The following is an 11,576-nucleotide window of genomic DNA, read 5'->3' as shown; positions in this document are numbered from 1 at the left end:
CAAAACAAACAAACAAAAAACCAAAACAAAACAGTAAGCTTATTGGTAAAGCTGACAAATATCTAAAGTACCTTTCCTCCCTTGTTATCTTAGTTTAATGCTTTCAGGAGTCCTGGGCTTCACTTTACAATTCATATCTCTTAACTAACTAACTTGAAATATAGTATGAAACTTCAGTAACTCTCTGAGGCTGGTCCTCTTGCTGACATCTAATAATCCCCTATAGTGCTTGTGCCAAAGACCAAACCTGGTATACAGTTAATATGCCATATGGCATAAAAGACGCTGCTTACAGCAAGAAGGCAATAAGTAGAACGTGTACCAGTTATTAATTGCAGGCTTTCTTCTCAACTGACTTCTTGCTTTTTGATGCAAATTATTAGTTTTCTCTAGTTGGTAACCTGCAGTGCTGTATAAAGTGGGAAGCTTTTTCTTAAAATGGGAATTGTTCTGTTCCCACCAATTCCCTCCCTACAGGATTACTCTCTGCTCTGTTTCAGGGCACTACCATCATCAGGCACTTCTTGGGCTCCGAAAATGCCTTTCCTCCAGGTGGAAAAAAGACACGACCAAGCTGCATGGTTAATACAACATCAAAGCAAGGGTTTGCTATTTACATAGATGAACCAGAGCAGAAAGAAAGATACAAGTGCACAGTGGTAGAAGAGGTGGAACCTAGCCTGTGTGAAGTGGCTTCTAGTACAGTGAAATCCAGTATTCATCTGCTATTGAATTTGAGCACAGGTAACTGGTCACTGCATAAACCTTGCACATGACATTGATCTGTAATGTGAAGCAATTGGCTTCCTTTGCTCAAATCTCTTGCATAACTACCCAAAGTGTTTGTGAAATTGAAAGGAATAACAACTAAGCCAAATCATCTAGCAGGACATTTATGTGATGTCCCGACTATGCAGGTTCTCCCATGGTGGTGGATACGTCATTCCAGAATCAGTCTGAAGATCAGCTGGATGCTTCATTCCAGTCGCAACATGAAGATCAGCTGGATAACAACACGGATGTAATGAACGTTGGAGAATATGCAGAAGATATTCATCAGTACCTCAGAGAAGCTGAAGTGAGTAGTTTTAACAAACCTAGAATATTTGGGTGTCTTTGGCTCTTGTGTCAAGACAACCTTTAGCTACTTTGTCTGCTGTCGATGTCTTCTGCAAAACGTTCTTAATTAAGCTCATTTTATTGCTGGCCTCACAAGAGCTGAGCAAAAGGCCGTGAGAGAAGACTCGTTTGGGATACAGCACAGCTATGGCGAAAGCATCTCTTCATGAGAATTTCTTATTTGGTGTACCCTAGCCTTATTGGATGAGGAGATATCTGACACAGTGAGAAGAAAACCATTTGAAATTCAGCAAAAACAAAAAGCTGAAGCATCGGAGAGAGTGCCTATTTGTTGGGGTTTAAACGTAACAAAACATTGTGCCCTTTTCACAGATGACTATCAAAACTGAGTTTCTGGACAGTCTTTCAATAGGAGAAGTCTAGGCAATGGACTCAACTAATCTAGAGCTGGACCTTAATCAATTTGTGAAGGGGAGTATATGACAAATGTCTGGAGTAGGTCCTTTGGTCTCCTCTAAGCCTAAGCTTCTAATTTTTATACAACTCCTAGCTTTTGCATGGGGGTTGGAGGAAGATGGGCAATACAAAGCAGACAGACTAATCATGCAACTATACCTAATTCATCTGTATATGGGTATCTGCACCTTTTTAATACTGTTGGTGGTAATGGAGAGGATCTTGAACTTTTTCATTTCTAGTGTATAAAACGTTATAAATTGTAAATTTTCAGCTAGTATGGCTAACAATATTATTGTAGTGAAGGTCCTAACTTAAGTGTTAAATCTATCCTAACAGGTAAGATACAGACCTAAACCATGCTATATGAGGAAGCAGCCAGATATCACAGCAGGGATGCGTGCAATTTTGGTCGACTGGCTGGTAGAAGTTGGGGAAGAGTACAAACTTCGTACTGAAACACTGTATTTGGCCGTAAACTTTCTGGACCGGTTTCTTTCTTGCATGTCTGTCCTTAGAGGAAAGCTGCAACTTGTAGGAACAGCAGCAGTTCTTCTGGCAGCGTAAGTTTGGTTTGTTTACTGAGACTTTTTTACATTCTTTCTCTTCCCCCAATTTTGCTAATGTTTCCCATCATCATCATTCAACTGGAGATCTGAAATTCATGCTCTGAAATATTGGGCAGCTTTGGTCAACTTACTTTGTCTTGTAGCCAAGTCTCAAACCTACTGAGAAGCTTGGTATTAAATTTAATTTACCTTTCTGTGGATTCATGGGGTAGAAGGCTATCTCAGCAGATCTAACTGGATAGGCTGATTTGTTGAAACGCAGGCACTATATGAACTATTAGGTTAGAGTTTGAGCAACTTTCTACTCTGGGCTGACTATTTTATAGTCAGCCTTAATACAGTAACTAGTCTCTCATTTTTAAACATGGGATAAGAACCACTTTATTCTGTCTCGAGCATAATGTATTGCTGAGGCTTTTGGATTTTTTTTTTAAATAAAATTTTTGTTTTAGTACTTCAGTAGTAAGTTGATAACTAAATACTAATAATATACTATCCTGTGGGCTGTATGGGAACCAAGAGTGAAGCAAACCACTGTCTTACAAGGTATTATCAACTTGCCTAGTACTGGTCTAAAGACACCTTGAGTAAAAGCTAATACAAGTAAAAATTCATGTGTATTAAAGGGTCTCCCCTGTCAGAGTCGAAGGTGGACTAGGTGCTCTATTTGAACACTATCTTGTACTAAAGGTCCTCTGGACTAAAACTCTCTGGCTTTGATTCATCAGCATACTACTTGTACTCTCTTTCAGGAAATACGAAGAGATCTACCCACCAGAGGTAGATGAATTTGTGTATATAACAGATGATACTTATACAAAGAGGCAGCTGCTAAGAATGGAACACCTACTTCTGAAAGTACTGGCTTTTGACTTGACTGTACCAACTATAAACCAATTTCTCCTTCAGTATTTACAGAGACATGGAGTTTGTATTAAGACTGAAAACTTTGCCAGGGTACGTATAATGCTTCTCTAAGAGCTTATGGGATGATGTGATCAAAAAAGGAGGAACACTCGTATTCTGAACTGGCTGCTCAAGAATAGGAAAGCTGACAACTATTGACATTAGAGAATGCTGAGGCCTGTGACTTCCTGTTTTAATGCCGCCCCCCCCCCCCCCAACAAAAAACAAATGAACAAAACTACAACCAACACCCAAGCTGGGAACTGTTGCCAGGGTTGTGACTTGATCTGGTAAAACTAAATGTAAACTTAAGGCAAGCCACAAATGTTTGCTTGTCAAAATATTAAGTTTGACATTTAGTTCTGGAGTTTATTCAAAACTGGTTACTTGGGATGTCTGGAATACCACTGTGATGGCAAGCTAGGCTGTTCTATGCTTAGAAATAACATAACTCTACAAGATGGATTGCAAGCTTGTCTTTAGCCAAGAATCACAAAGAATAGGGACATGGGGGATGGGAAGTAGGTCTACTAGCTCGCTTCAAGCCATACAAACTTGTGGCAGTGCTGGCAATAGAGCCTGTCTCCAAAGTGTGGTCCTGTGCAATAGCAAGACTGATCAGGCTTCCTTTCCACTGTTCTGTATCATTCAAACCTATTGGGAAAGCCCCTGTTGATTTCATCAGGGGCAGAATTCCACATTGACTTTCTAAATAGTTAAAACTATACATCCTCCTAATGGAATTATGATTTTTTGCCATCTCCAAAGGTCTAACGTAGGAAATGCAAATCAACTTGTACTTCTTGGAGAATGTTGAACAGAGTGGTATTTCTCATTTGAAATTGACTTCCTGTTTTATTTAGTATGTTGCAGAGCTGAGTCTCCTGGAAATTGACCCATTCCTAAAGTACCTTCCCTCACAAACGGCTGCAGCAGCTTATTGTTTAGCAAACTATACTGTCAACAGGCATCTGTGGGTAAGCATAAGGTTTGGGGGTGTTGAACAGCTTTTTTTTATTGTTTAAAGATCTAGACTTGGAAATCTACCCTGATAGCAGGCTTGGTAGATCAAACTAAAGACCTCTTGAGATTAGGGTTCTTCCACTTCAGTTGGAATGTCCCATCTAGCTAGCCTGACTCTTACTCCTCTTATCCAGAGCGTTAGGAGAAGTAGAAGCAGCAGTACCTTGTTCCCTTGATATAGCTGAAAATAACAAGCAACTTGTTGTATAACCAAATGTCTTGCTAGTAGATTCAATCCATGCTTTAACCCAGAGCTAGCAGGTAATAAACTGGCCTGGACTACTTCTGTCAGAAACTCCCAACACAACTACATCCTAAAATGCCACTTCTGCTTGAAGTGATCCAAGGTGCCAAAGATGGTCTGAATACAGCACATCTTTTTTTCTCCAAGTGAGAATTGTAGTAGTAAACAACTTGTCTAAATACTGAAGTACTCCCTTTTATAGGAAATGATTAGGGGTGGGGTCCAGAGCAGGTCATTAGACATCTGCAAGGCTCATATCTGCATTAAAAAAGCGGCCATACTAAAGGCCTAAATATGAGGAAGCATCTGGGATGAGACCGGGGGGGGGTTCTGCTGCCCTGGTCATTGCTTAGCAGTAATTTGGCAATGAAACATTCTGATACATTTCTTGACGGACTACTACTGTCAATTTTGGAAGAAATTTGTCTAACCAAATAGAATTTTTCTCTACTGCTCAGCCTGAAACACTTGCTGCATTCACTGGGTATTCTCTGAGTGAGATAGTGCCTTGTTTGAGTGACCTACACAAGGCATGCCTGGATGCCCCCCATCGACAGCAGCAAGCAATTAGGGAGAAATACAAGCTGTCAAAGTAAGTGCCAAAGATGCAAAATGTTTTCTTTTTGTACCTGTTGCCTTAGTTTTAATCCCTCCCTTAAATTTAACTACATCTCCCTCTGTTTGGTATAAATAAGCACTGCTCTGCTGACTGGCCCGGTATATGGGGAAGGCTCATGTGCAGTTAAGAGCTGCTTTTTACAAAAAGCCTGCCAGTTCCATGTAGCAATTCCTGTAATTTCAAGGTGATGGCAGTAATTAATTGCACTCCTCTTGAGGGGTGCATTGATGCTTCTGATGAAAAGTATAGTTTATCTATTCTTGTCAAATAGGAACCCTTGATTCTTTATAGGTCTGGGGCAGTATCTTGCAAACTAGCTTGTAACTAGTTGCTTTTTTTTTTCCCTTGCAGGTACATGCATGTATCCCTCCTGGAGCCACCAGCAGTTCTTCCTCTTCAGTAAGGGCTAATGTACCAGCGGGCTAACTAAAACCCTTGCCTCCTGACCAATGACATTGGTCTTAGATTTTATAGGGCACTGCAGGTCATGTGTCAGTAACCATGGTGTATCTTAACTAGCACTCTTTACTATTTAATTCTTTCAAAGACTTCAGACTCATTTTAATGTAACTGAAAGCACTTTTAATAAATATCTTACCGTGTAATTAGGTCTACTGAGCTTTGCTTGTCTAAACCCCAAGTCAAGGTATTATCTTTCAAGAGAAGAAAGCTATATTCACTCCTCCCAGGAACTAGTAGTTTGTTCTTATTGTTTTCCTGGCTTGTCGTGCCCCTAATGCCAGTGCACCCTTGACCTGCAAACCTGGGTCGGCACGACCGGCTTGGCGCGAGGAGGGGGATTTATAACCGGACAGGTGGGTGATTTAGTCAGGATTTAAACACGGTGTATTAGTTGCACAGAAAGTTTATTTTACTTATGCTACTGATGTGCTGCGGCGTAAGCAGAGGAGTTGATTTATTCAGTTACAGCATGCAGATATCATGTTACCCAGCATTTACAGGGTGGGTAAGAGAGTTGCTTGTTACAGATTCCGAGCGATTCGCATAAGCTGTTGCAGTCTGCAGATTACCGAGAGCTCTTGATAAGAAAGATAACAGAGATAAATAGACGGGCTGGCGAGATGGAGATACGCCAGAAAGATACGTAGGTGGAGAGATAACATTTGTTCACGACCTGTTCTTCTTGAGTGTATATGCAGTTCTCTGCCTTGGGTGGCAGTTCTTTCAAAGTTTATACTTGGCAAAGGTGACCAATTACTATACGCCAGGCATGAATAATTAACGAGTTGGCACTTGTCCTCTCTTTGTTTGCTCAGGTTTCAGAAAAAGGGGGGTTATTTTTACTTGGGTGGTACTGGTCCTGTTTGGTCACAGGATGGTGCACATAGTATATTATTTAATTTTACAACTTCACTAAAATAGTTTCATTTTTATCTGGTCACCATGGGTACCGATTTTTATCTTTTTGACGTCACGGTACCAAGCTGCAATTTGTTCAAAGTTAGTGTCTCTCTCTCGTATGGGAACTCAAGTGATTTGAAATGAGGCACAGACAGGGGTGTGTATATGCAGCACTGTTAATACAGAGGGATAAATTATAATTGCAGAGTTTGTTGTGTTAACTTCTGACCTTTTGCCATCTGACCTTTTGCCATTGGCATCTGAAATCAAAGACTTTGATCTTTGACAGCTTGGGAATGGATAAAAGCAAAAGTCTGATCTTTTAAGAGTTAACTATTACTTTCTAAGGGTCCTGCTGGGAGCTAGCTGTAGTAGTTGCCCCAAACTGTCTTAATGTTATGAAGCCTAGAGCTATTTATCTCTTGCTCTGTGGGTTTTATGCTTGTTGGTAGGGTGTGTGTTTCCTGGTGCTTGGGTGTCTTCCCTAACCTTTCTCAGACTTTTTTTTCAGAATTTTATCCCTCCTTCTCTCTTCCCTGCAATACGTTGATAATTCAGAGAGAGTCTTTTGGTTACATCTCTAAAGCTAACACTGCCTCTGTCTAGATCCCTTTGCTCTAACTTTTCTCTCTTAATGTTATCTATTTGAAATCTTATAGCTACTCTACCATGGCCAGATTTAATTAGACTCCAGCACTAATTAAAAGTCAATATGAGATGGTCTGCAGTTGCCTCCAGGACCCTTCCCTAAAGACCTGTTTGCAGCCATTCAGATAAGTTCCTGCTGATATGCCAGTATCTGCATATCTCACCTGAATAAATTGAATCAAATTCGTGAGCTACTCTAGTAAGTGTTTTGGTAAAATAAAACTGTTCACTATGCACAGTTAACATAATCAAGTTTTTCTTTTAAGATAAGATTTAATTTTGAAATGGTAAATGTTCTAAATCTGAGGACTAACGTCCCCATCTTGAGAGTATGAGAAAAGCCTAGAAACTGCCAGTTTCTCTGTCTAGAGCTTCCATTGTCTTTGGAAAAATTCTCCACAGGTATGTCTTATCAGACTGGAAACCCTGGATTTTATTTATTTTTTTGCCTGCCTTCTCCTGAAACTAGAATTTCAGGAGGTGGTGATTCTTGAAGGGTTGTTAAGCCTTGTCTACTCCTTTTTTTCATAAAAGCCACCCTTCTAAAAAGCTGACTGCCACCATGTGTAACTAGTTTTCAAGTCAGAATTGTAGGAAAAGGGAAACTAAACATTAGTGCAACTAGTTAGGACCCTGTAACGGGGAGCTGAGGGCTCCTCTTACTTCTAAAGGAAAAAACTAGTGGAGATAAAGCTCAGGCAGCAGAGCAGAGGCTAGCCGCAAGAGTCGGCGGCAGAGAAACTCTACTGGCTATGGAGGGAGCTATACATTAGGAAAGAATAACTCCTTCAGCCAAATACTGCATAGAATGAATTGGCAGTGAGAGAATTAAGCAACTAGACACGAAAAGGATAGGAGGGCCTATTGCAGAGCTAGCTACTCTGCAGCAGAGCAATAGGACAGACCCCTAAGTTAGGCAACACAGGGCTGCTAGAGTAGCATCTGTGAGTTGCTATAGAGACCAGTCATTGGGCCTTGATGAACAGGAACCCTGGTTTTTTGTTTTTGTTTTTCTTTTTTTTAAAAGAGAAAAAGGGAAAATATGGATACACACCCTTTTTTTATTTTTTTTAAAAGTCCCTATTAAATGGTGACATTCACTTTAATCACAGAAATGTGGATTTGGGGTAACTTTTTTTTTTTTTTTTTTAAATATGAAAATTGGGGATTTTTTTTTTTAAAAAGGAAAACAAGGGTCCATGCTAACGAGACCCTGGGCAGGTGCATGGGGAGGCCACTTGATCAGAAAGCTGTGCTGTCTCCTTTTGGTGCCTACCTGGTTTGTATAGAACCAGGGGTTGGGGCCAGACGGGAGGTCTGACCCTGGAGACAACAGAAGAAAGAGCACCAGAGCAGAAAGGATTCAGAGATGCTCTTGAGGGATATGCAGGCTATCTTAAGCATGCAGGCAAAATGCTGCTTACTTGCAGGGAATATGATTCAGGGTAGGGGGGGAAGTTTTGTAAATCTGCTAAAGGGTTGAGGTCTGGACATTGGCTCCAGTGAAGAATTTGTGTTTATAGCCTTAGGCTCATTCCTTGGCTGCAGTTAAACTGGTGGACTAAGTGGGACTAAAAGGGGAGGGGATCCAAGAGCCAAAGATAAGTAAGTACCTGAAGGTCACCAGGGGGCATCACAGCTCTCCTTAAAGGCCTGTAACAAGTCTGAGACTATTGCCAAATGATGGTGAAGGGACAGCTGCTAGAGAGGGCTGGAGGCTGTAAAGGAGATAGTGGGTACTTCAGAAAAAGAGACCAGAAGCAGGAGTAAGCAAAGACTTCCTTAACTGAAGAACCTGTGTGCAGGTACTTAGGAGGTTGAGGGAAGCTGGATCCTAGGTTCCTCTTGAAAGGCTCTAATCTAAGCTCAGAGATTGGTACAAAGGTGCCCTTTCATTTCCCTCTCATAATGGTAGGTTGTTTTTTTTTTTACTACTTCACATGTTCTCCACCCACCCACCTCCCATTTCCCAAACTGTAATATGGGAAAGTTAATTCCATGGCATGATCTAAGACTAAGTTTTAGTGTGTCAAAGTCTGTTGCAGAAGGATGGCTTATTCTGAAATAGAGCAGTCATTCACAGAAGCCAGGTCTCCTGGCTTTTCTCTGACAGGCTGGGACTTTTAAGCATACTATTTATAGAATCAGACCTATGCCACACCTGCCTATTTAGGATGGGGCTATGTAATGACCTTACAGCAGTGTTACAAGGCTGAGTGTATACTTACTTGTCAAGTGCTTTGGGAACCTGGGATGTGTCGTCTCACAAAGTATATAGTATCACTTCTGCTTTTTGGTTTTACCTGCCTAGGGAGAACTCTCATCACTTCCACAAAGGGACTTAATTTTGCAGCACCTAAATCTTGCCTATTCTGCTTCAGTACCATAGTTGAGAATCACTGTTGTATACCCTCTAACAGTGAGTGGTAATAATTGTCAAGTCATTGCATTGCCTGCAGTCTGCACAGTTTTTAAAATGTTGCCTCCTTTTGGAGTGTTTTTACTGTCAGGCAGGTATACTGACTATAAAAGCAAGAGGCAGAAGTAGTACTATATACCTTTCATCACTTAATGTTAAACCCATGAAAGTAAAGGCCTAGACATATGTGCTGAACTTTGGACTTCAAGGTGCAGAATTGCTACTGGTGCTATAGCCTCTTACTATATAAGGATAAAAATAAAGGCCCTTAGGCCTTGGGCAATAAGGTTTATAATACCTCTTATTGGGGAAATATGTTAATTTAAGTGATCTACAACATGGCCTCCAGCATACTGTATTCAGTTAATTAGAATATTGAGCATTCCAGTAACTGGCATATTGAGTATATTTTGGTGATCTACAGTGAATCAGATATTTGTGTTGGCTCTAGGACTCAAAAGTTTCATCCACAACAATTGATCTCAACAAAAGTGCAGCTGCTCGTTTATGAACAGGGAAAAATCAGGAAATCCAACAGACTAATGCATATACTGACTTGTTTATAGCTTTTTAGACTGTGCTACAGCAGCATATCTCCTGTTCATTAATTAATTAAGCCTCACAGTATCTTCCTGAAGCATCAGCACTTATTGAACCTCAATCATTTAAGTACTCTTGCAACCATTAAAGAATCTATCCTTTGCACCGGTTGTGAGGCACTATTGTCTCCATTTCACAGAGTATGAATGACTTGCATAGTTGCACAGGAAGCCAGAAGTGTCACAACCACAAGAACCTAGATCTCCTGAGTTCTGGTGTGGCATCTTAATCATAGTAATGTCTGCCTTGGAGATCGCCTAATATAGTTTCTCCTGTTGTGGTACATTCCTTGTCTGCCATGTGAGAGATCTGGGTTTGATTTCCAGATATGTATGTAACTACAGCCATCGAAGAATCCAAAAACAAGTCTGGATTTTATCTCAATGGTCTGAAAAGAGAATGGGAGGTCTGGGCAGTCTCCACTCCTCCATATTTCTGCTGAGGCATATGCATCAAATGTCCTGGTGACCTCTTGCGCACATACCATGATCCAGAATTGATGGTTGCCTATTACTACTTCAGGTTCTTGGATGTGGTATATCCAAATCACAGCTAAAGCAGAGCCTATGTTTTGGTGACTCCTAGCCATTGTTCTTATCAATCTAACTTCTTGTAAAAGACCCATAGAAAACTTGTCCTCCACTGCATCATTTAACTGTCAAAAAACCATACTGGCAATAAGAAAATAAGAAGCAATCCTATTTAGGTCTCTTTTTTTTTTTTTTTTTTTTTTTAAATAGACGTCCTCCTTTCTCTTACAAAGCTGCAAGCTCACTTTTTTTTTTTTTCTATTGCTGCAAACTATTGACAACTAAGTTGGTGATTTTTTAGAAATAAATATTCCTTTCCAGTCCTAAAATTTGGTGTGAGGGGGAAGTGGGGAGGGAATCTTTGCAGAGAAAGCTTAAAAATCAAGCATGATGCAGTAGTGCAATACCAACAGCCAGTTTGTACAAGATGACTCGTTTAGTTTTATATTGGACAAGAGGAAGCTATATATATAATAAAAATTCTTTTTTAAGTAGTTCCAAATGAATGAGATTTCTTGGTATGGGAAGTATGCCTGTTCCTTGATATTCAACAGCTTACTGGTGAAGGCATTCATTTGCAAGATGGGAGCAGTAGCAGAATAAAAGAGGGGTTGCTCAGGGCACCAGCCCCAAGAGCTACTTCTGAGGGCAAAAACTGCCATTGCCTTTGCCTTTTGTGCTGGTGCTGCCGAGGGTGTTCAGGCTTCTACTTGCACCTCAGGCTGAGATTCAATTTTCAAATTGGTGATGAAGTACAAATCTCCATCACATGCTAATGGCAATGTGAGTGTTCCCACCCCACTCCCTCACATCTGAAAGAAAACTTACTTTGTACAAATGAATTAGGACTTTGCCTTTACAAAGTGAAAATCAGGTGCCACCTATCAAACAAGCTATAACCTTTACTCTGATCTAATTTTCTCCCTCCTACCCTTAAACTCCATGAATTTTACATTTAAAAGGCAAAATGTACACCTTTCCAGCTATATATAATGTATTTATACAAAAGAACGTGATGCAACATTGGCTTACATAATAACACTTGGATATACACTGATATGAATCAATAAAAAAGTATCAAAGTTTAAAATATAAGCAAAAGGACAGAACTAAAAAATGG

At 40.3% G+C, this 11,576-nt stretch overlaps 1 protein-coding gene across 2 annotated transcripts in view; it reads left to right on the top strand.

Moving 5' to 3' along the window:
• The window catches only part of CCNA1 (cyclin A1), a 7,735-nt gene extending 2,231 nt beyond the window's left edge, over positions 1-5,504 (top strand). The window contains exons 3-9 of one of the 2 annotated variants that reach the window (XM_019530063.1): positions 501-744; positions 918-1,078; positions 1,876-2,099; positions 2,858-2,963; positions 3,875-3,988; positions 4,737-4,870; positions 5,249-5,504. In XM_019530063.1, coding sequence (XP_019385608.1) covers positions 501-744; positions 918-1,078; positions 1,876-2,099; positions 2,858-2,963; positions 3,875-3,988; positions 4,737-4,870; positions 5,249-5,300 — 1,035 coding nt within the window. In that variant the 3' untranslated portion in view covers positions 5,301-5,504. Of the gene's footprint in view, positions 1-500; positions 745-917; positions 1,079-1,875; positions 2,100-2,857; positions 3,063-3,874; positions 3,989-4,736; positions 4,871-5,248 lie in introns of both variants that reach the window. The other variant, XM_019530062.1, reaches the window with a different exon arrangement.
• Positions 5,505-11,576: the final 6,072 nt, after the last annotated feature.

Source organism: Crocodylus porosus, unplaced genomic scaffold, assembly GCF_001723895.1.
Source record: "Crocodylus porosus isolate Cpor-Errol unplaced genomic scaffold, CroPor_comp1, whole genome shotgun sequence".
NCBI lineage: Eukaryota > Metazoa > Chordata > Crocodylia > Crocodylidae > Crocodylus > Crocodylus porosus.
The sequence above is the reverse complement of the archived record's forward strand: the minus strand, read 5'-3'. Positions and strand labels throughout refer to the sequence as shown.